Genomic DNA, 25,526 nt, shown 5'->3' with positions numbered 1-25,526 from the left:
TTGACAATTTTATGCAGAGGGTTCAGTGGCCATTGCATGCTGCCACACTCACTGGTAGCATATAATTTTGAAAGAACAGAAAACCATATGCTCCAGATCCTTTGCTTTTAATAAAAGGATACACTAGACATTCCTTGAAGCCCCCTTCTAAGCCTGTGATTTCACAATAACCTCCCCTGACTAAAAAGAGAAGGAAAGTGGCCCAGGCAATTTTGCATCTGAGACTGTTTCCGAAAGCCCACTCTAACTCTTCAGGAATCTTGGTTTTGTATCTCTTTGCCTCATATGTGTTTTTCAGTATGAAAACACACACTATTTGGATCACTGTTCAAGCATTATAAATGGGGAATAATTTCTAAATTACAGCAAACTCTCTAAAAGAGGCTTAAGAATTAGAAGATATAGTAGTATCTGTTGGGGAGGATACAGTTTATGCATATTTTACAATTTTGGAAAGATTTAAAATTTATTATGTGAATTAGATAAATCAAGAGTTTTGAAGTCTGGGAAATGACAATTTTTTTCATTTTTAAATTATCTTCAAAGGATATTTGCTTAAAGAGTATTTTCCTTCCTTCTTTTCTCTTTATCATTTTCTTTACTAGCATATTCTTCCCTTAGTGAAGGCTGCTATAAAAATCTAACACTGCATTATTAACAGTAATAAGTCATTCCCCTTATACACCAACAGTTTTAATTAACTTTCCTTTTCTAGAAGTGAAACACTATGAGAGAGAGCAAGAGAAAATAACTTGCTTCTCTGTCATCCCATAACACAACACATAGGCTTAAGATGGGTAAGACCTCTCAAGGTTTTAAAAGATGGATAAGTACTCTTAACTGGTACGAAGAAAGGTTTCTCATGTATTTCTTATTATGAAAAGTCTCTTTTTATTCTCCCTTATGGTCCTCAAGATGCAGAAATGGATTCTGCCTATCTTGATAATGCAAACACTTTCTTTGCCTTGTTCAAGTTATTTCCTACAGTGCTATTTGTCATGTTCAATTTTCTATATTGCTATGATAGCATTTGCTACTGGTTACTAAATATGACAACATATTTATTCTTACAACATCAGAACATTCACTGACCTGATTCTTAAAAACTACCAAAAATAGGGGCGCCTGGGTGGCTCAGTTGGTTAAGCGACTGCCTTCGGCTCGGGTCATGATCCTGGAGTCCCGGGATCGAGTCCCGCATCGGGCTCCCTGCTCAGCGGGGAGTCTGCTTCTCCCTCTGACCCTCCTCCCTCTCATGCTCTCTGTCTCTCATTCTCTCTCTCAAATAAATAAATAAAATCTTTAAAAAAAAACAAAAACAAAAAACTACCAAAAATAGTGCAGAGGATTCCCTTCTCCAAACCACGGTATAGTGGTTTGGAGCACCAACCATCCCTGGTAAACACTATCTCAGACAACAACAACCCCGAGATTATATGCTTATTGAGATACTAAATTGAAGCTTAATAGTGTTTAGTCACTCATCTTAATAGTAACCAAAGAGGAGTAAGCCCAATAAAAAGGTAACCAGTGGACAGTGTAAAAACCTAGGACAGTATAGAATTACATACACTTGGCATATATACAGCAGGAAATATTAGGTTATTCCTGTATATTTCTAGATGGCATTTAATAGTTTTTAAATACCATCAATTTTTTAACTCAAAAATAGAGGGGAAAAAAAGAGCAGCTTTTCCCTGGTACTATATTCAAGGACAATGGTCAAACACCATTTCGTTTTCTAGAGGTTTCTGCCTTCCATCTTCCTGCTGTACATGGTATAGGATCAACCCTCCAGACAAAAAGATCTGTTAAGGATGCCCCCCTGGGGCATGTCCACATAGTTCTTAAGATTGTTTCCAGAAGAATATGTGAAGGGAATGAAGTAGGATCTTTAAGTGAGAAGAAAATCCCCCTCTCTCCCTCTAAGGTAGGTATAAAAACATTGTTCTCACCTGATGGAAGAGAGGGCTGTGTGTCACAGGGATTCCCAACCCACTAAAGCACATTCCTAGGACCATATCGTCGGGGGCATCATTGCTGTAGCAGCGACATTTACTGGCGAGAAGTCTCCTGATTGCTTCTCTGCTGAAGACCATTCTAGTGGGAAGCCAGAGCAGACAGAGAAAGGGGTTAGGGCAGCAGCTCCTCGAGATCTTTAATCTAAATAAAGAAATATAATTCAGAGGCCACATTCTTGATAAAGATGTTGACATCAGCAGTGTTTCATATTTCATAGTTATTCTGGGGGAAATGTTTTGTGCTTTCTATGAAAGGAAAATTTACTTTGAAGAAGTGTTTACCTATCTAATAGGCAATTTTATTTCTTTATATCGTTCTTGCAAATGAATACTATACAATGTTCTTTTCCTAATATGCCAATGGAAAATTAGAATAGTTCTTTAGTTTTAACACGCTCAGTGAGGTCAATAACAAAACCCACCAACATTCCCAGCAAGTAGATGGGCCCAGGTACCTCCCTCATACAGGTGATGACCGACAGTGAGATCAAGTCTAACTGAAACAACCTTGCATTCACTGTCCAAGTGATTCCAGTCTGTGGACGCTTCTTTAAGGTGATTTTGAGAAAGAGGAGAGAGAGAGAGAGGGAGGTTGACTTTCCTCAAACAGTGCTATGATGCTACTTGGCCTGGTATGTTGGGTACTTTCTGGTGGAACTCATGCCCAGTCCTGCCGTTCTGTGCCCTCAGATTTGCAGGAGGCTGGAAACTGTGAAACAATATTTTCCAGACTCCCTTGCCAGCAAAGACCTGGCTTCAATCTGTCCACGAGGGGCACAATAATGGGGGAGGCCATCGGCTTTTGGCGCTGGCAGTCTCTGTGGCAGAGGCAGGTGATGCTGGGCAGCCCCAGGCTCCAGGGCCAGAACCACAGCAGCAATGGGGAGCCAGTGCTGGGACTGGGTCAGATGCCGTGCTGAGACCCAACCGCAAGAGCATCCACAGCAACCGACAAGGACGGGCTCCAGAACACAGCCTTTGCCTTGCTCTCCCAGCCTTTGGGGCAGTACCAGCTTTCTATAGTTACTGAGCTCTCAGGAGATCCACCTGCCCCCTTTTATCCCTTTGGCCCTTTCCAACCCTTTCACACCAAGTTCCTGCAATACATCCTCCTCTTTTTGAAATACAGATTGGTCCTAAAATATAGGGCCACTCTGGCCCTACGGTAGTAATGGATCTTCTCATAGTATGAATAATCTAATAGCTGATAGGGCTGAAGGGACTAATACGGTTCACAAATTCATTCCCAATAAGCAACGACTTCCTTGAAGGCAAAACTGTCTATCCCTTATCCACATATTCCCAGAGCCAAATGCAGGGCCTTGCACACAGTAAGCACTCAACAGAATTTGATGCATCAAACAAGTGAGAATAAAGCTGCCTTTACAAAGATCTTCCTCCTGGGGGAGGGGAAGGAGTTCTATGAATCAGTCTAGTGGGAAGGAAAAAAGGACAAAGACCTTGAATACAATCCCTGATGTGAAATGTTGATTCCATACTCAGCTGGGGGCTCAGTTCAGTGTAGTTTAATACTAGTGACCAAGCCCTGGTGATGTAACATACACACAGGGCACTCTCCCTGTCCCCACCAAGATGCCAGAGGACACGGTGAAACAAGACCAGACAAGAGAAAAAGCAGCTCTTTATTTAAGCTGATACAAGAAAATACGACTGTACCAGAGGAATAAACATGGTTCTCATGAACTCTACCAAAAGGAAAACGGCACATTTGAAAACTCACCAGCAATCCTCTTTCTCTCAGAGTCCAGTGCCCACCAGGGGCTGGGATAGCACCTTCGTCCTGAGTCAAACCCCTGCTCATCTACCCGACCCCAGGAAAAGGGCCTATGTAAGGGGACATGCACCTGCTGGAGACAGACACTTTCCTTAAAACATCTATCCGAAGCCACGTCAAGGGGAATTTCCTAAGTAAGTATACTGTAGTTGACCTTGAACAATGCAGTGGTGAGGGGCCAGCCCCGTGTGCAGTTTAAAATCTGATCCTACTTTCGACTCCCCTAAAAGTTACCTACTGATAGCCTACTATTGGCCTTACTGATAACATAAATAGTCAATTAATACATTGTGTGTTATATGTCTTATAAACTGTATTCTTACAATAAAGTAAGCTATGGAAAAGAAAATGTTATTAAGAAAATCATAAGGAAGAGAAAATACATTTACAGTATTATACCGTATTTATGAAAAAAAAATCCGCATATAAGTGAAACTGCCCAATTCAAACCCATGTTGTTCAAGATCCAACTGTACTTGTATTCCAATGAGAACTGTAATCTTCTTTATCTTAAGCCCAATTTAATTATATCAAACACTTTATTTTTTTCTTTTGTCAGCATCTAATAGAATGAAAAAGAAAAGGAAGGCCCACTCTTTTATCCTGGCCCACTCTCTGAAAAGTTAACCTTACAGGAAGATAAAATGTAAGCATAAAATCTTTATTAGTAATTTTTTTTCTATTTTTCCCTACTCACACAGAACAGTCTTACATTAATTATTCACACAAACTAAGTACACACGAGCCTTTAATAACACTTGCTTATTAGTATGCTGATGGGTTGTTTCAAAATGAAGAGTTCCCCCAAAATGGAAAAGTACTGGACATATCATGGTATGTCTGCTCTGCCTGCCAACTTTTAAATATTAAAAAGATGTGAAGAGGCTGTAAAACTAATAATGTGATTTCTTTTAATATACAATATACTAATTTTAAGCAGAAGAAAAACTGAAACGGGGGGCAGGGGCCGGCCCAAGGCCATGCACGTGCAGATCAAGAGCACATACAGAAGGTGAAGGGCATCAGAAATGCGCCCGCCTCTCCTGGTCTTCCAGCAGATGAACTGGTCAGGGCTGTCTCCGGGTAACATTGTCCTCAGCCCCTTCAAGGAGGCTGCCAAAGAGAATGAGGACATCCTGATCATAGCTTCCTACTCAGACATAGGAGTAAGCAACGAAATGAACACCAGACATTTGCATTCAAGAAAATGCAAAAGTCTCATTTTCCAAACAATACAGAATATCTACACATAAATCACTGTGGAGTCTACACTCCCGATTCAGCTCTGCTTCGTGGGGCTGAGGGGAGATGGTTGAAGGCAAGGCTTTACAAAAACTTAACTTGACCGTAAACCACAGTGAGAACACAAGAAACACATTTCATACTACAACCATTTATATGTATTGTATGTGTGTATAAAACTGAAACAAAATTTCACAAAACAACACACACCCTTACTACATGTGATACACTATGATATTTCTATTTTATTCTATTCCATTTTATATTTCATTATTTTTAAATGATGGTTATGATCCATTCATTGGTTTTATAAGCCATTAATTGATCCTGACTTGCTGTTTACAAAAAAATCATGTTGGTTCTTAAGCTGGATCATCAGAAAAGTCTACCGAGAAATCATTTAACATGATGTCTGCAGCTTTCTTCAAACGTTGATATGAGACAATCTCATGATGAATGTTTCTGCATCTTTGTAAAAGTGCTATGAAAAACAGAATATTACAATGGTCGTTAGCTATACAAAGACGAAGGCTCAGTGTTCATGCATTTGTTTATTCATTTATTCATTGTACCTTGTAAAAAATGAGTCCCTATGCTAGGAAGTGAGGATATAATGAGAAATGAGATACAGGTGCTGCTTTCAAATAATTCATAGTTTAGGTGGAAAACAGAAAGGTAAATAGGCAATTAAATGATAATGGTTTGCATAATATGCTATGAAAGTATATTTGAAAGGCATCAAACCCAGATTTGAGAGGCCAGACTAGGCCAAAGGCTTCCAGGAATAACTAATAGCTATACTGTTTCCAAAAAAAAAAAAAAAAGAAGGATGAGCCCAGTGACAAAGACAGAAAGTTGGGGAGGGGACACAGTGCTATGTAGAGACCAGCAGATGCCAATCTTGGGGAAGAGGAAAGAAGAAATGCCTCTGAGGAATTGAAATAAGATGAGGGTGCAGATGAATGAAGCTATAAAAGTAAAACAGCATCTGCCAAGGTCATGAGAGGCCTGGTAATTCTAATGAGTAATTTGGACTTTATTCTAAAGGTAACAGGAGGTTATAAAAGAATGCAAAGACTTTCACTTCCCATGGTAATAAAAAAAATCCAAATAAAATTAAAATCACATTAACCTATGGAATTGTTGAAGACATGGATGATATGAAACCCAGAAGAACTAATTTCTAGAGACAGGAATCCTTCCCATGTGGGTAGCAAGATGTGGCAGCTTCCAGGGACAAGTTGGGTCAGAGAGCAGGAGGAAGGAGACAAGACCCACTAGAGAAATCAGCAGCACCCAGAGAGGCTGTGGACCTGGCAAACCAGCAGTGATTAAAATGAGGCCTAATCCCAGACCAGCATGACTCCTGTAGGAATGTGAAAGACTATCTCAGATGCCAAAGGTAGGAAAGAGTTCATGCTCTTGTGGAAGAATAAAAGCAATGGAGGTGAGTGAAAGCCTCTGAGCAGCAGGGCCACAGGATCAGACGTGGTTGTAGAAAGGTCTCTGTGGCTACAGTGTGGTCGACAGCAAGGAGCGGAGGAGACGAGCTGTGGCAGGAGCACACATGTAAGAGGTGGGGTGACCTCGACTAGCCCTGGGGAGGTGGAGACAGAGGTGGTATTTATGAGACAAAACTGACTGGGTTGACTTCAGGGTCCTGGGGAATGAGGGAGAGAAAGGGTAAAGCAGAGTCACAGGTCTGTGGGGCGGGAACTCGTGATTCCCTGAGGCAAGACTACTTGAAAAACAGTAAAGCAGGGGCCAGGGGCCAGAGTCAGAGGATGAGGTCAGGATGGCAGTGCTGGGTCCTGTCACCCCAGTGGACATGGCCTCGAGGTCAGGAAAGAGCTGTAGGCTGGGGATAGAGGTTTGGGTGCTTTCAGTTTAGTCATAGGGGTGGATAAGATCACCAAGGAGAATACAGAGTGAGAAGAGAAGGAACACCAGAAAAAATGCCTGGAAAACACAGCCATTTAAGGGATAGGAAAAAGGACCTGGGATGGAATGACCAGAAAGGCAGGAATACACAAGGATATGACACTGTTCTGGAAAGCAAGAGAAAGAAGCCTTTCAAGGAGTGGCGGTCACCTTTGTCAAAGGCGGCCAAGAGGTTAAACAAAAGAGAGTTTGGAATCACGCCACTGGATGTGGCTACGTGGACATGGCCACAGTCCTAAGCAAGGTGGTTTAGGTTGAAGGCCAAGCACAGGGGTCAGATGGAAGTGGGGAAGCAGAGATCATGAACTGTGGATTCTGAAGATGATTTCAAGGGGAGAAGAGGGAGGGTGTGGTGGCAGGAAGGAGTTTTGTTTTTTGGGGTTTTTTTTTATAGATTTTATTTATTTATTTGACAGAGAGAGACAGCGAGAGAGGGAACACAGGCAGGTGGAGTGGGAGAGGGAGAAGCAGGCTTCCCGCTGAGCAGGGAGCCTGATGCAGGGCTCGATCCCAGGACCCTGGGATCATGACCTGAGCCGAAGGCAGACGCTTAACCAACTGAGCCACCCAGGCGCCCGGCAGGAAGGAGTTTTAAGATGGGAAAACTGGAGGTGGCAGGAAGTCCACAGTAGCAAGGTAGAAGTTGAACATATAAGAGGTTAAAGGTGCTATCTTGGTGGTTACAGTGCCCACCATGGGCCTGGGAAAGGGAGCAGTGACACTCATGCAGTGTATCTGTCAATCTGGCACTAGCCTGTGAGTGCCTGGAGGGAAGGAACTGTGGTCTTTGCATCCCCCATGCCCGCACCCGCTAGGCTCCTGGAGCGAATGAGCAACCAGCTGGAGCGATGAAAGGCAATGCTGGCTGGGTGCTGTCAAGTGCCATTTCAGGCTTCAAGGGCCAGTCTCAGACCTAAAAGTGAAATCCAACAGGCAAGGAAGACAACCAAATAGTTTTCTTGACAAAAAATCACTTCTATGTTAAAAGTATATCCACACCTATGTGCTACAAAATACACAAACCCATATTCAAATAACAGGACCCCTTTCAAAGGTAGGAAGTTCTTACTCAACAGATACCATGCCCGGATCCTTAACCAGACCCAGTACCTCACCCACTGAAAACTAAATGCATTCCCATAAGGCTGCACATAGCTTGAGTTTCTTTTTTCTTTTCTTTTTTTTTTTTAAATGAAGAGACCAATACTCCTTGGCCTTCCCTTTAGTGTCTTTTTGAAGGCCTACCTGCATCTGCATCTCCTATTGGTAATGACCTCAGGAAGACACACGGCCACTGCTCAAGAAAGATCAGTACTCATGCCCAGGCTCAGTTATCACTATGAAAGACATGTCCATAGCCATGTTATATTAACCACTGAATCAGCTAGACCAAGCCAGAACCCCTGGAATGTGATTCTTGAGGTCCTGCAGTAGGAACCATTCTGATCTAGGGGACTACAAAGTAAGAATATAAAGTCCTGACCCTTCAGAGGTTTAGAAACCAGTGCCAAGTGGTTTAGAAACCAAGTGCCACATTCAGCAAATACCTGTTGGAATGACTTTAAATCACTATAGTTTATACCAAGTTAAGATTTTCCCTACATACCCCAATAGCAAAGACTACAGAAATAATAGAAAGATTAATTGCTCAATTGATTTACCCATATAAATCAAATCAAAATCTTTCCCCACAAGAGATTAGGCAGATACTTCATTTAAAAACATTGACTTTTCACTGTTATTTAAAACCTATAAATCCTACACAAATATCACTTAATTGCTTAAGTCTAAACTTCTATACTACTCTTCTCCGAAATGTGATTTATTAGCACTAGATAATTTAGAAGTCCAATGACTTATTTTCTGACAATAAAATCTATATCCAAATTTCTTTTTTCATTTAACCAATCAAAACTAATTGGCTACCTAGAAACAATTATTCCTATAGGGACATTTCTACCAAATACTTTGACAACGATTTATATTTCTTCGTGGGGTAAAATATTCTTTAGCGTGGATTCTTTTCATATTTAGCAAATTTAATGTTCACTTTCCTGTCATAGAAACGGCTGCCATTTACAGAGCACTTAGATATCAGGATAGGTCCCACCGCCACAGACCGAGCCCTGTATCATGGAAACCGAAGTTAATGCTGAGAGTATGTGCAGAAAGCCATGCTCATAGTTACCCTCCTCCTCCCGTGATGTAGCTGTAGCCGCCAGTGCCCAGGCCGTAGCCGTACCGCTCTCCCAGAAACACTGGTTCGCTGGAGTCATAACAGCTAAGCAAGTGCTGGAGCCTGGAGATGCTAAAATTCCAAAGGGAACATAAGCAATAATGACTTAAACTCAAAAGTGTGTTCACGGTAAACAGTTTACGATTCTTACATCCCACTGGTCATACTACGTAGTTATATGTATATACGTATAATTATAGTATAATAACAATATGAAATCATTTAGAGATGAAATTCAAGTGATTTACAGAAGAAATGCATTTTTTCAGAAAAAGAAAAAAAAAAAATCAGTGGACGCTGTATATTCCTGGAAACAGGAGAGAGACTAAAAAACCAGGGGCTTACTCCCCAGTTTTAGTAAGCCACTGCCAGAACTGGCTGCCTAGATTGGGTGAATAGGGTGGCAGGTTAATGAGGTACAGCTGGCCCATGTACCGTTTAGCTCACTTCTTCCAGTCCTGTTTCTCAGGAAGTGTGAACGGTCTAATCTTCTCAGCTGTACTTGGTGTAGGAGTGCTGACAACACCGGCTCCATCTTTGGTCCTCTAGCACACAGGTGGCACCACTTTAGATAACTACCCTGTGACGGCACCACCACGCCCCTGGCGCCATAAAAGCTGGGGATTAAGGTCTGGAGGGTGGCGAAGAATTGCTGCATATTACCGTCCTGACCAACCAACCAACCAACCGTAAGCTGTCCTGAGTAAAACTGCGTAAACAGGATGGAGTGGCTTGCTTCCATTTTCGGGATTAAAGTGCCTTCTCAGTCTGGAGGATACGTGACTGACCCTCCTCCACCTCCTAACACTTGGCGTAGTGGGCAGGATACCGAAAATCAAACAAGCCATGGGTTAACGGGCTATGACGGGGGGGAGCCTGTTGTCCGTGGGGGAGGTCCCAAGCTGGCTAGCCACCACCCCGTGGGGAGACTCGGCCAGGGCTTTTGAGCATTTCAGACCAGTGTGTGAGTACAGGGATGCCCTAAAAACACCTATCTGAAATGGTGGAGAAGCAAAAGGGCTCAGAAAGGGTGGCAGCTTGGGGGTTATGACTGTGGGATACTGGAGAACATGGTGTTACGGTAAATGGATTCGAGACATCAAAAATGGCCTCAGCCACAGCTCAACCTGCCTTGTGACAAAGACTATATACTGCAGGCATGGGTGAGCACTGCAGGCACTTAGCTAATCTGGCTGATTGGATACATGCTAGCATTAAGAAAACCTGGCTCACCGAGGAGGCTGTTCCCTCCCCTCCGTTGCACGGGACCTCTATGGAAGAACTGGGGATGAAACATGCCATTTACACCCAGCATTTTGGTGGCCCAAATGAAGAACTACATTCCTCTTGTACGAATGTGCACATCTCACGGTCAGCGCCAGGGGCAGGGTATGGGACTTTAGCATCCGCTCTCGTCCTTGGGGTTAAACGTCCCATTGCTACAGTAGCTGCTATAATGGCAGACTTACATGAAACCGAAAGGGAAATAGATGGAAAAGCAGGGAAAAATAAAGGATCCTCCTAATGATGAAATGGTGGAAAGGGGGCCTATCAAGAGCTCATAAACAATGGTAACAAGATCTAATATTATCTGGGACCCCCAGAGAAAATACAAACAACCCATTTCGGTCTTGCTAAGCCTCTAGAAGGCATTGCCTAAGGGAAGGCAGTTTACTTCCCTGAAGGAAGGCTCTAAAAAGCCAGGGGTGTTGCCAAGTGCCCCCCTGTTACTGGCAGAATTTCAGGGGTGGATACCACCTACCCCCCCGGGACTAGGAGGTAGGCCAGGGTTGCCCTCTCATGTGTGCAATAGGGGGCAACCGGAGGCCCCAGGTGGAATTAACCGTTTATTGGTCTTGTACCAACCAACAGACCGTGCTAGCACTAAGAGTCACTGGCTGAATGCACACTTATCTATGGAAAGAAAAGTATAAGCATTAGGGATATTAATGCCAAAGGTGAGTTGTGAATTGGATGTAAGTTCACATCCAGAAGGATTTGGCTGGGGCTTGTGGCAACAACAAAATGGGAAATCAATTATAGTTATTTGTGTAAGTTCAATAAGAACATGTTCTTGTAATGGAACATTGGAAACAGTGGTTATATTACCAAGGCTATGACTGGAAGGTCCTATTTGAGAGAGACCTGCATAGATTCTGATAGGGCCAGTTTTAAGGTGCTAAGATTGACTTTATGGAGCCAAGGGAGCCCCTTGAAAAAATTAATTCAACCTGGTCCCTGTTTACAGGGTTCCTGGGAGCCTTTACCAGGTAAGGAGGGTCACTTCCTGGCAGTCTCAGGAACCACAGGATATTTTGGGGGGAACCTCAAGAAGAGTGGAAGTAACCCAAACTAAAGGTATTGCAGGCAAGTCTGATGGCAAGTATTTGGCTTGGCTTCTGGCCTCCAAAGGCTGGTAAAAGCTCAATGTGAAATTCCTTATGAGAAGTTCCAACAAAGCAGCTTTAGAAGAACATAAATGGCCAGTCACTATTCTTACTGCATTTATGTAGATAGGCCCCAAATAATAATAACTAGGCCAAGTTTGTTAAAATTGGACTTGTTTTACAAACAATCTTTTTTTTTTGGCAGTGAGGGAGGGGGAAACTAAGTGGGGCAGAGGCAGAGGCAGAGGGAGAGAGAATCTCAAGCAGACACCACGTAGGACTTGGAGCCTAATGGGGCTTGATTTCATGACCCTGAGATCATAACCTGAGTCAAAATCAGGAGTCTGATGCTTAACCAACTGAGCCACCCAGGCGCCCCCACAAACAACTTAATTTGGCTACCTTTGATAGAAATGAGGGTGATTTTAGAGAGGAAAAAGTTGATTTGGTGATATATCTTTATGGGTGTTAGATTCTAGTTCTGATTATCTTTGAATGTTGATTGTTTACCTCTAAAACTAGGCTGGACCCTGAATTCTTTTGGTTTTCTTGCATATATGGCTAATTTTCTACCTGACTGCACACTACAGGCCTGTCTTTGAAAGCCCACCAGCAAGACCATGTCCTTAAATGGGACCACCGTTCAAATGAACTGACCAAATTGGCCTTGTTATAAAATGTAGACTAAAATGCTAAGACTATATGCAAGACTTCCAAAGTAATGGCTCTATAAAGGATGGGGGCTCAACTTAGTACCACAGAATCTCTGCAATTGGTTGAAAGGCAGTTTCATTCCTTAACTCCTGACCTGCACCCCTCTTCAGCAGGAAGTAGTTAGACTGGTCATTGCCCCTACCCCTCAAGAATGCGGAATGCTGAAAAACCAGGAGTGGTACTGGTTAAGCTCCTGTTGCTATTTGTATTCCTGCTGCGGCACCGGGATGGTATCTGGTACGAGGGTAAAGATTATATGGGCCATAAAGATGTCGGCAGGGGGGTGCAGCGTGGAGTGTAGGAGTGCTGACAACATTGACTCCACCTGTGGGACTTCTTGTTCTCGCTTCTGGTGCACTGGTGCCCCTTAAGATAACTACCCCGTGCCCTCCCCACCAGGCCCCTCACTCCGTAAGAGCTGGTGAAAGGGCTGGATAGAGGCCTCGAATAGGGGCGGAGACTAAGGGTGTATTACAGCCGGGATCGTCTGTAAGCCCACCCAGCCGCCCGTCAGTAAGTTACCCTGAATAAAACTCTGTGAATGGTATGGAGGGGCTTGCTTCATTTTTTGGTATTAAAAGGACTTCTCAGTCTGGAGGAGACCTTACTGACCCTCTGCCACTTCCTAACACTTGGTATATTTTCATTTTTAATGGCCCCCAAATGGATTTTTTTTTTTTTTAAAGATTTAGAGATCGAACACGTGAGGGGAGTGGGGGGCTGGCCAGAGGGAGAAAGAAACTTTAGCAGACTCTGCAATGAGCAGGCATAGCCCAGTGCAGGGCTCAATCCCACAACCCGAAGATCTCAACCTGAGCTGGAACCAAGAGCTGGATGCTTAACCGACTGCACTACCCAGGTGCTCCCCCCCCCACAATAATGGAATGTTTGAGGTACAAATGAGGTCCATGTCAGGCACATGGCTGGCGGGTGGGGAAAGGGAATTTGGGCAGTGAGGCTTTCCAGGAAACCTTCCAATTATGGTGCACAACCATGAATATGTTTCCCCCGAGTAAGGCCACATGAGTTGTCTTTTTATGTCTATTTACACCTCTGGCAACTGTACCTCTTTGTACAAGTCAACAAAATAGCTTACAAAGGGCAATGAGAATATCTAGGAGCCAATTAGAGAAATGCCTGCAATGATAGCTGCCATAAGGATGAAGGAAGAAAAAGACTTTGTAGGAAAATAAAATCTAGAAATAGCTTTTTAAAGGTGAGACAAAGGTTGATATTGAGAAGGGCTAGCTTTTCCGTGTTTGAAGAACTTACACCACTTACAGATACTTTTATAAAGTCCTTCCACTGTATGTTCTAACTAGAGCTGGCCAGGTCACACTCCACCAAATCCCCAGTTCTCTCATGACCTTAATCAGTGTTTCCTGAAAAGAGCTGTCCCGTGGTCAATTTCGGATTTTTTTTTAATTGGCTAAATAAATTTCAATGTTTCTCAAGCCTGACGAGCATCGTGCATGTCCAAGAGGTGGATATATCCAGTATTTCTCTAAATTAACCATAAGTTCTTAGAAGTATTAACATCTAAAAGACTAGTGCTCTAGAATTTCATTTTTCTTCTTTTGGGGGATAGGTAGGGTCTTAAGAAGTCAAAATGGAAATGCATGAAGTAGAGAGGAGGACACCTTTCCAATCCACGCTCCTGCATCTTACACAAACAGCCCAGCTAATAAGCCTAAAGATGAAAGTGAAGAAAATAAATTTAACGTGTGAAAAAAATTGCTTAAAAATGTGCTAAAAATTCACAAGTTTGCTAATCGTGTTTATATCTGCCTGGAGGTCAAGGCCACTGACAATGTTGACAGTTTCTCAGTGGTCAGAATACATTATCTTGGAAACTGTCATGTTTGGGGCACACGAGGTAAACATTCTAGGCACCTAGTTTGGAATCTGTCTTCAGGAAGTCAGCTGATAACTTTGCAGGGGAAGGTGAGGAAGTTTGCAGATACCTAGTAAGACACCATTCAGTTATGGAGAATATACTCAAAGATCTCTAAGGACACTGTCTTCAGCTGGTAAAAGTCTTGTGTATTAAAAAAAAAAAAAAAAAACCCGCAAAAAAACAAAAAACCTCAAAGACCTCTGGGGCAAATTTACATCTACTTCTTGACCTGAGAAGAAATGAAAAGTATTTCTCTTGCTCCTGCATATTGTAAAAATGTCAATTCAACCCTCAACTTATAATTTCTGAGGTTAAAATAACTGGGATTTAACATCTCATCTGGGTTTCTTTTCCTTTTAACATCAACCATTTCCCTACTCATGGTATCATTTTAAAGCTAAAGAATCATAAACTGAGTCTGACAACTATCATGTACTTCATTTTGCTAAAAACTAGAAATGTGGATAAAGCAGATGAATCTCCAATTCTGTCCAAGCGGATTGGCTGTTCATCCAGGAAAGGAACTTTTATTTAACAATATGTTACCATATCAAGCAATTTTGAGGCACAGAAATGAAGAAAAACAGTATGGCAACAGTTAAGATTACATGCTATCAAAATCATACTAACAGAGCTTAGTGTTGCATAGAGCTTTTCTAACAGCATAATACTGATTTGTGTGTGTGTATGTAAAGGACACATAATGTTAACCTAAGTTACAGGTGTACAACTTAGTGATTTGACAAGTTTATATGCAATGTTATGCTCACCACAAGTATAACTACCATCTGTCCCTTTACATCGCTAACCACCGTATCATGGATGGTATTCCTTACGTTCTGCTTTTTATTCCCATGACTCACTCATTTCATAACTGGAGGTCTGTATCTCCCCTCCCCTTCACATATTTTGCCCAATCTCCCACTCCCCTTCTCTCTGGCAATCATCAGTTCTTTATATTTATAGGTCTGATTTATTTTTATTTTTTTACATTCTGTTTATTAGTGGAATCATAATTCAGACTGAGAAAGACAAATACTTTATTTCACTTAATACCCTCCAGGTCCATCCATGTTGTCACAAATGGCAAGATCTTTCTTTTATAGCTAATATTCCACTCTCTATACCACATCTTTATCCATTTATCTATCAATGGACACTTGGGCTGCATCCATGTCTTGCCTATTGTAAATAATGCTGCAGTAAACACGGGTGCATATATCTTTTCAAATTGGTGTTTTCCTTTTCCCTGTGTAATCCCCCAATAATGGAATTATTGGATCATATGGTATTTCTACTTTTGACTTTTTGAAGAACCTCCATACTGTTTTCCACAATGGCCGCACCAGTTTGAGTTAGCACTAGCAGCACAAAAGTGTTCCTTTTTCTCTACCTCCTTGCCAACTCTTGTTTCTTGCATTTGATTTTTGCCATTCTGACAGGTGTGAGGTGATATCTCATTGTGGTTTTGATTTTGCACTTCCCTCAAAATTACTGATATTGAGCATCTTTTCATGTGCCTGTTGGCCATCTGTATGTCTTCTTTGGAGAAATGTCTATCCAGGTGCTCTGCCCATTTTTTAATCAGATTTTTTGGTGTTGTAGGACTTCTTTACATATTTTGGATATTAACCCCTTATTGGATATATCACTTGCAAATATCTTCTCCCATTCAGTAAGTTGTCTTTTTGCTTTGTTGATGGTTTCCTTCACTGTGCAAAAACCTTTCATTTTGATGTAGTCTCATACTTAATTTCTGTTTTGTCTTAGGAGACATACCTAGAAAAATGTTGCTATGGCCAATGTCAGAGAAATTATTGCTTAAGCGCTCTCCTCGGATTTTTATGGTTTCAGGTTTTCGATTTAGGTCTCTAATACATTTTGAGTTTATTTTTGTGTATGGTGTTAGAAAACAGTCCACTTTTCTTGTTTTACATGTTGCTGTCCAGTTTTCCCAGCACCATTTATTGAAAACATTGACTTTTGCCCATTGTATATTCTTGCCTTTTTCATAGATTAACTATATTAATGTGGGCTTATTTATGGGGTCTCTATCCTGTTCCACTGATCTATGTGTCTGTCTTTATGCCAATACCATATGGTTTCGATTACTACAACTTTGCAGTCTATCTTGAAACCTGGGATTGTGATACCTCCAGGTTTGTTCTTTTTTATCAACAATGCTTTGGCTATTTGGGGTCTTCTGTGGTTCCCTATGAATTTTAGGATTATTCTAATTTTAAGAAAAATACTGTTGATATTTTGACACGGATTGTGTTGAATCTGTAGACTGCTTTGGGTAATAGGACATTTTGACAATATTCTTCCAACCCATGAGGATGGAATATCTTTCCATTTGTGTCTCCTTCAATTTCTTTCATCAGTGTTTTATAGTTTTCAGAGTACAAGTCTTTCACCTCTTTAGTTAAGTTCATTCCTAGGTATTTTATTCTTTTTGGTGCAACTGCAAATGGTGTGTTCTTAATTTCTCTTTCTGTGACTTTGTTGTTAGTGTATAGAAACACTACTGATTTCTGGATATTAATTTTGAATCTTGCAACTTTAATGAATTCATTTATTCTAGTAGCTTTTTGGTGGAATCTTTAAGGTTTTCTATGTATATCATGTCATCTAAAAGATGACAGTTGGACTTCTTTACCAATGTGGATGCCTCTTATTTCTTGTCTGACTGCTATGGCTAGAACTTCTAGACTATGTTGAATAAAAGTAGTGAGAGTGGACATCCTTGTCTTTTTTCTGATCTTAGGGGAAAAGCTCTCAGTTTTTCACCATTGAGGATGATCTTAGCTGTGGGTTTTTCACATATGGCCTTTATTATGTTTGGGTTTAGAAGGAACATACCTCTTTTGTTGAGAATCTTTACCCTGAATGGAATCTTGTCAAATGCTTTTTATACATCTATTGAGATGGTTATAGGATTTTTATCCTTCATTTTGTTAGAATACTGATTTCCGGATGAAAATCTACTCTGACCTATGGTTTTTATTTTTTGACATTTTATCTGGAAGTAATTTCAAGATTTTAGAAAAATTCCAAGAGTAGTACAATGGAAAATACTCTCCTATATCCTTTACCCATATTCACCAGTTGTTAACTTTACCCTATTTGCTTTATAATTCTCTCAATATTTCTCTATATTCATATATTCATGTATCTGTGTATATGTACTATGTGCATATGTGTGCATATGCATGTGTACGTGTGTATATACATATTTTTTCTAAAATATTTGGGAGTAAGCCTCATACATTATGTCCCTTTCCCCTAAATACATAAATGTCCTAAGAACAGGAAAAGTTAAGGATTTCATAAACTTTAATACAGTAATTTTCTTAAAAAGTTAAATATACACTATGTTCCAGCCATTCTACTCATAAGTATTTAGCCAAGATAGATATATTTACAAAGATATGTACACAAAGGTTCATAGCAGCCTTAATTAGGATTCCAAAACTGAAAATAAATGCTTATATCTAAGCTACCACCATATTCCAATTTTATCAATTGACCCAATGTCCGTTATAGCACATCTTCCCTTCAGTACAGGATGCAGCTCAGGATCCCTTATTGCATTTATTTATATCACTTTATTCTCTCTTAATCTGCAATAGTTATTCAACTTTTCTTTGTCTTTCATGACCCCGGTATTTTTAATAATAAAAGCACCTCCCCTAATTTTAATGGAATGATCCTCATGTTGGGTTTGTCTGGTGTTTCCTCATGATAAAGTCCAACACATACATTCCCAGTCACAGTATTATGTGATGCTGTGTCTGACACACGATGTCCTTCTGATCTTCACTGGTGATACCTATTCTGACCACTCAGTTAAGTTGTTGTCTGGTTTCTCCACTGGACAGTTACCATTTTTCCTTGCTTTTTAATTTTTTTTAATTCCAGTGTAATTAATGTACAGTGTTATATTAGTTTCAGGTAACCTAGAAGAAATGGCTAAATTCCTAGAAGCATACAACCTCCCAGAACTGAATCAGAAAGAAACAGAAAATCTGAACAGACTGATTACCAGCAAGGAAACTGAATCCCAACAAAAGTCTAGAACCAGATGTCTTCACAGGTGAATTCTATCAAACATTTAAAGAAGAGTTAATGCCTCTTCTCAAACTATTTCAAGAAACAGAAGAGGAAGAAAAGCTTTCCTTCAAACTTCATTCTATGAGCATTACCCTGATACCAAAACCAAATGACACTACAAAAAAGAACTACAGGTCAATATCCCTGATGAACATACCTATTTTCTACTTCTTATAAGCATGAACTCACTGAGTCCTAATTTTAATGGTTCATAATTCATTGTCCTTAATTATATGATCCTTGTCCAAGATGTGGCAATGGGAAACCATTTTTCCTTCAGTGTGATGATGTTTTCATTTGAAACACAGTTGAATTCATTTCTTTTTTTCCCCTCTATCTTTGACTTTTCTCCTGTCCTTATTTTCAAATATGTAAAATATGAGCGTGCTTCCCCAACTCAACTAAATTAAAAGATAAATTCATAAGTATCACACCCTCCCCTACTCCATCTATCCTCTTCTCCCACCCAACCCTTTTAGAAACCAACTTCATGGTTTACTGGTTCATCTGTCCCTTACTTGTTTTTGTAAAGATAAGGAGACATAGGTATGCTTTATTTCCTTTTCATTCTTACAGAGACCAGCATACTAAATACATTGTGCACTTTGATTTCCAGGAGATACCATTAAATGAGAAAAGCATTCAGTACCAATTTTTCAAGGAAACAAAATTTTGATTAATCGGATCTTTTTCTCTACCTCATCATTTCTGCATGTATCTTTATTATTTCCTTCCTTGTGCTTTTTTGGGTTGGCTTTGTGATTTTTTTTTTTCCCCAGCTTTTAGAGTTGGGAAGTGAATTTTTTATTCTCATTGGTTTGCCAAATATTTATCCTTTTATTCTTAGGCTTTTTGAAGAACTATATTTATGTATGTCTCATATAAAAGTACAGAGTTGGGGTTTGCTTTATGAGCCAATTTGAAAAGTTCTTTGGTGAGTTAAACCCATTCAAATTTAGTGACATGACTGATACTTGGTTTCAACACTGAAATTACTTTGTTTTAATTATACATACACTATTTACTGTGTTTAATTTTTCCTTTAAAAAAAATTCTTTGTGTTGGAAAAGTTTTTCCCATTATCTTGTATCTAACTTTTTATGCCTTATTCTTTATTTAACATCTTATTAGATCTGTCAGTTTTACATGGTATCCTTTGAATCCCACCTATGAGCTATACAGAAAGCCATGATCTTATTCTACTTTCCCTTTTTTTTTAAAGTTGCAAGTTTTTGCTTTGTCAACATATTACATTTATATACTATTCCCCTACCCACATCCCCAACCCTGTTTTTACAGTTAATTATATGAACTGTCCACCATCAGTCCTCTTGCCCAAATTTCATCTCTCGTTTGCACGAAGTTCTCTAATCCCCAGGAAGGATGCATGTGCACACTGCACCCTTAGTTCATGGACATTAATTTCTTACAGTCTTGATACTTAAGAGAATCTTAGCTGCACATAAAATTTGTGATTCACAATTTTTTGAGTTTAACCTGTTCCTCTGTTTCTGTACTTATGTTATTCTGAGACGTCTGATGCCAGTCTTACTTTCTTGCCCTACAGGTTATTTCATCATTTTGCCTCAAGACTCAAAGGAAGTTATCAAAATCTAGTAGTTTTACCCAGCTATGTGAAGAAGCTGAGGGTCCCAAGTCAATTTTCCATGGCACCTACTAGGTAGGCCCTTTTAACATATATATTAAGATACTGTTTTATTTCTGGTAATTTGTTATTTCTGTTTTTGATTTTTTTTTCCTTCAATCAGGAACTCCAATTATACATATGTTGGGCTTCATTGCCTCTTCATTTTAACCAGTTTTTTCTAACCTTTTTAACTACTTGACTCCATTTTCTGGATTACTTTCCTAATTTTCATCCATGTCCCTTATTAAATTTTCATTTGAATTTGTTTACTGTGGGGTGTTTTAGTCATAACTCCAGATATGAATTTGCCTTTTTCTTTCTTGAGTCTAAAATTCTACTTTCACTTTTTCCCTTTCTTGGCCACTTCCTTTTTTAAGTTTTTGAATTTTTTTTCTTAAGTAGGTTGTATGGCCAGCATGGAGCCCAAAGTGGGGCTTGAACTCATGACCCTGAGATCAAAACCTGAGCTGAGATCAAGAGTTGAATGCTTAACCAACTGAGCTGTGCAAGGTACCCCTCAGTTTTTGAATTTTTGACCTGACTCTAAATCTTCCAATTATTCAGCCTCATGACTTAGGAGTAGTCAAAGTTCATGCAATCAAGAATGATGTCAGAGCCTTGCAAGGAAAAGGTGACAAGCTCAAAGCAAAAAACATATTTAAGACCTCATTGGGCAATTAGATATTATTGCTGGTAAATATGAAGAAATGTGGCAAAACTTTTAATATAGATTATACTGAAGATTGATGACACAAGTGGTTGCAGATATAATAAATGCTATACAAGATGTCCATTCTTGGAGGTGATTATGCTCTGATGAATGCTCACAGTTGTGTCTAGGGTTCACCGATCTGGAATCCGTGTCTGGATCAGCTGATCTATAGTTTTCATCAAATTTGGAAAATATTTCTTTAAATATTTGTCAGGTCCCCTTTTGGGGAACTCCAAATTACATATATACAAAGCCACCTGTGACTGTACCACAGCTCAGTGATGTTCTGTTCACTGATTTTAAATTATATTTGTATTTCCTTTGTATAGTTACTATTGCAATGTCCTCCTATTTCTTCTGCAATATCTAACTTGTTAATCTTATCCAATGGATTTTCACCCCCAGACAATGTAGTTTTTATCTCTAGAAGTTCAGTTTCATTATACCTTTTTGAATAAAGGGAAGAGTTATTAAGTTGTAACTAACAGAACTGGTAGTTATACTAACTAGTTAACACTGTCATTTCTAGGGTAATTTCAATCAACTGATTTTTCTCATTATGAGTGTGTTTTCCTGCTGCTTTGCATGTCTGGTAACTTTTGACTGAATGCCAAACATTATGAACCTTTGTTGGGTTATGGATATTTTGGTATTCCTAGAAATCTTCTTGAGCTTTGTTCTTGGACGCAAAATAGTTACTTGGAAACAGTTTGTTCTTTGCGGGTATTTTAAGATCTCTTGGGCAGGACTGGAGCAGTACTTAATCCAGCCTTAGCTGTTTCCCCGCTATTAAAGCAAGACACTTCTATATACTTTACCCAATACCCTATGAATCCAAGGTTTCCCAGTGTGGCTGGTAGGAACAGGTACTATACTCAGCCCTGTCTGTTGGCCACCATCCCCTCTCATCATTTTGGCTGGTTCTCTCCCCAGCCTCCAGTAGTTTCTTCATACACATGTGTACTGATCAATACTTGAAGGGAGGCCCCACAGCTCTCTGGTGTTCTCCTTCTATGCAGCTCTCCCTCTCCAGTGCTCTGTCCTGCAAATTAATGGCCTCAGTCACCCCAGGCTCTCAGCGTCATCTCTTCAACTCCAGGGTTGCCCAGGTTCCACCTAGGTTCCCCTCCCTCAGCAACTATTTATACTTCCTTAAGGCAGTTAGCTGGGGCTGTCGTAGAACTCACCTCCTATGTTTCATGTGTCTCAGGGGTCATTGTCCTTTTGACCCCTGAGACACATGAAACATAGGAGGTGAGTTCTATGACATTTCATATATTTCATATATATATATGAAATCTAGTCCCTGTTACTCCATCTTGGCTAGGAGCAAAAGTACCCATCATAGCTTCTGAATATGAATATATATAGAATTTAAAGCCATCCTAGGATGAGAAGGACTCCTTACCTTATTAATGTATCATCATCCACAATGACCAACCATGCTATTTTGTCATGGCTGTGATTCAGAAATTTTTCCAAAATGGCAAATGTCTTTCCACAATGACCTAGGAAAGGCAAGAAGAAAACTTACAGTGTGATATTTTAAAATGCAAATATAATTCATTTTAGGGAGAGCCTGAGTGGTGCAGTTGGTTAAGCATCCAACTCTTGGTTTCAGCTCAGGTCATGATCTCAGGATCATTAGATGGAGCCCCACATTGGGCTCAGTGCTCAACAGGGAGTCTGAGTTTCTCGCTCCCCCTCTGCCCCTCCCCACCCCCTGCACTCTCCCTTTAAGTAAATCTTTGTTTTAAAATGAATTATATTTGTGTTTTATTTAATTTTTTTTTAAGTTTTAAAAGCTTAAATCCTGATATGTACACATAGAAATTTTAAAAATTAGCCTTTTCTAATTTTCATAGACCTAGTGAAACAGTGGGAACTTCAGAGATCATGAAGTCTAAGCCATTTATTTCACACATGGGGAAATGGGAAACCCAGAGAGAGGAGGTCACTTGTTCTAGCTCTGCCTCAGATTAGCTTAGTATCTTTGCTCCAAAGTTGTAAGCCTCCTAGAAACTACAGAAGCTTGGCACCTTTCCTTAGGTATATTCTGAAGGAACTGTTAGAACCCCAAGCATTACAACTATAGGGAAACAATGGTACACACTACATTTTGGGTGTATTTTGGTCTGTTAGAAGAAACTGCCTCCCAAAATTTTAAAGAAAAACTTTATACATGTACATGTGTGTGTGTGTGTGTATATATATATATGGAATATGACTGTAAAGATAAAAATTAAAGATTTTAAAAGAGGAATTGATAAGTTGGTTGAAAAAAGGAAGAAGAAAAAAAAAAAAAGTGGTCAGGCAGGAGACTAGAACAAAGCCATACATTAGATTTAGGATATATTTTGGTCTGTTAGAAGAAACTGTATCCCAAAATTTTAAAGAAAGAAAAACATATATATAAAACATAAAGTTAAATACAGTGAAGGGATAGAATATGACTGTAAAAGTGAAAATTAAAAGATTTTAAAAAAGGAATTGATAAAATATGGCTGTCCTCCAAAGCTGTATGGAAAGCTTTCAAGGAACAAAACTCCTGAGAGCAAACCTGAGCAGATTACTTAGCCCGGACCCGGCAAGGGCAGGGGAATTCCGCCTCCAGCAAAGACATTTAAGAATCACTGAAACAGGCCCCTCCCCCAGAAAATCAGCAAGAACAGCCAGCCAAGACCAAATTTACAGATCAATGAGAACGTCAGAACTCCAGCACTAGGGGAATACAGCACATAGAATTCATGGCTGTTTTCCCATGATTCATTAGTCTTTGAAAGTTAATCTTTTAAATTTTTTTTCTTTTTCTTTCTTTTAATTGTTCTTCTTTCCTTTTTCAACCAACATTTTATCAATTCCTTTACAGTCATATTCCATCCCTTCATCGTATTTACCCTTATTTTTGTGTGTGTGTGTATATACATGTGTATGTATATGTATAAAGTTTTTCTTTCTTAAAATTTTGGGAGGCAGTTTCTTCTAACAGACCAAACTACACCCAAAATCTACTGTGTAGCTCTTTCTATTCCACAGCCTGATATATATATATATTTTTCTTTTTCCCCCTGGTTTCGGGTCTCTTCTGATTTGTTTAGTGTATATTTTTCTGGGATCATTGTTACCCTTTTAGCATTTTGTTCTCTCATTCATCTATTCTTCTCGGGATAAAATGACAAAACGTAAAAACTCATCTCAAAAAAAAAAAAGAACAAGAGACAGTACCAACTGCCAGAGACCTAATCAATACGGACATCAGTAAGATGTCTGAACCAGAGTTCAGAATGACAATTACAAAGATACTAGCTGGGATTGAAAAAAGCATAGAAGATACTACAGAATCCCTTTCTGGAGTAATAAAAGAACTAAAATCTAACCAAGTCTAAATCAAAATGGCTATTAATGAGGTGCAATCAAAAATGGAGGCTCTAACTGCTAGGATAAATGAGGCAGAAGAGAGAATCAGTCATATAGAAGACCAAATGATGGAGAATAAAGAAGCTGAGAAAAAGAGAGAACTACTGGATCATGAGGGCAGAATTCGAGAGAGAAGTGATACCGTAAGATGAAACAATATTAGAATACTTGGGATCCCAAAAGAAGAAGAAAGAGAGAGAGGGGCAGAAGGTCTATTGGAGTAAATTATAGCAGAGAACTTTCCTAATTTGGGGAAGGAAACAGGCATCACAATCCAGGAGACACAGATAAACCCCCTCAAAATGAATAAAAATAGGTCAATACCCTGACACCTAATAGTAAAATTACAAGTCTCAGAGACAACGAGAAAATCCTGAAAGCAGCTCGGGACAAGAGGTCTGTAACCTACAACAGTAGAAACATTAGACTGGCAGCAGACCTATCCACAGAGACCTGGCAGGCCAGAAAGGACGGGCATGATATATTCAGGGCACTAAATGAGAAAAATATGCAGGCAAGAATACTATATCTAGCTAGGCTGTCATTGAAAATAGAAGAAGAGATAAAAAGCTTCCAGGAACAACAAAAAGAATTTGGGAAAACCAAACCAGCCCTACAAGAAATCCTGAAAGGGGCCCTCTAAGCAAAGAGAGAGCCTAAAAGTAACACAGACCAGAAAGGAACACAGACAATACACAGTAACAGTCACCTTACAGGCAATACAATGGAACTAAATTCATATCTTTCAATAGTTACCCTGAATGTAAATGGGCTAAATGCCCCAATCAAAAGACACAGAGTAACAGACTGTATATAAAAACAAGACCCATCAATATGCTGTCTGCAAGAGACTCATTTTTAGACCCAAAGACACCTCCAGATTTAAAATGAGGGGGTGGAAAACCATTTACCATGCTAATGGACATCAAAAGAAAGCTGGGGTGGCAATCCTTGTATCAGACAAATTAGATTTTAAACCAAAGACTGTAATAAGAGATGAGGAAGGACACTATATCATTCTTAAAGGGTATATCCAGCAAGAAGATCTAACAATTTTAAATATCTATGCCCCTAACATGGAAGCAGCCAATTATATAAGCCAATTAATAATAAAATCAAAGAAACACAGTGATAATAATAGTAGGGGACTTTAACATCCCCCTCACTGAAATGGACAGATCATCTAAGCAAAAGATCAACAAGGAAATAAAGGCTTTAAATGACACACTGGACCAGATGGACTGCACAGATAGATATATCCAGAATATTCCATCCCAAAGCAACAGAACACACATTCTTCTCTAGTGCAGATGGAACATTCTCCAGAATAGATCACATCCTGGATCACAATCAGGTCTCAACTGGTACCAAAAGATTGGGATCATTCCCTGCATATTTTCAGA

At 39.8% G+C, this 25,526-nt stretch overlaps 1 protein-coding gene and 2 long non-coding RNA genes across 7 annotated transcripts in view; 2 read left to right on the top strand and 1 right to left on the bottom strand.

The window, feature by feature from the left end:
• Nucleotides 1-25,526, bottom strand: part of B3GLCT (beta 3-glucosyltransferase) — a 116,643-nt gene that overhangs the window by 11,971 nt on the left and 79,146 nt on the right. The window contains exons 12-14 of one of the 2 annotated variants that reach the window (XM_081815426.1): nt 22,115-22,214; nt 9,188-9,307; nt 1,956-2,100 (exon numbers count right to left, since the gene is read on the bottom strand). In XM_081815426.1, coding sequence (XP_081671552.1) covers nt 1,956-2,100; nt 9,188-9,307; nt 22,115-22,214 — 365 coding nt within the window. The remainder of the gene's footprint in view (nt 1-1,955; nt 2,101-9,187; nt 9,308-22,114; nt 22,215-25,526) is intronic. The other variant, XM_081815427.1, reaches the window with a different exon arrangement.
• LOC145720756 (uncharacterized) lies at nt 2,098-9,918 on the top strand. The gene is made up of 3 exons (XR_014143956.1): nt 2,098-3,950; nt 4,376-4,462; nt 9,732-9,918. It is a non-coding gene; the product is annotated as an uncharacterized LOC145720756 (long non-coding RNA).
• The window catches only part of LOC145720754 (uncharacterized), a 43,809-nt gene continuing 36,948 nt past the window's right edge, over nt 18,666-25,526 (top strand). For all 4 annotated transcript variants that reach the window (XR_014143953.1, XR_014143952.1, XR_014143951.1 and 1 more), the window contains exons 1-2: nt 18,666-19,280; nt 19,914-20,504. This is a non-coding gene — a long non-coding RNA (uncharacterized LOC145720754). The remainder of the gene's footprint in view (nt 19,281-19,913; nt 20,505-25,526) is intronic.

This window comes from Leptonychotes weddellii, chromosome 3, assembly GCF_054177405.1.
Source record: "Leptonychotes weddellii isolate Sample4059 chromosome 3, ASM5417740v2, whole genome shotgun sequence".
Classification (NCBI taxonomy): Eukaryota; Metazoa; Chordata; class Mammalia; order Carnivora; family Phocidae; genus Leptonychotes; species Leptonychotes weddellii.
This window is presented reverse-complemented; position numbering and strand designations above follow the sequence as displayed.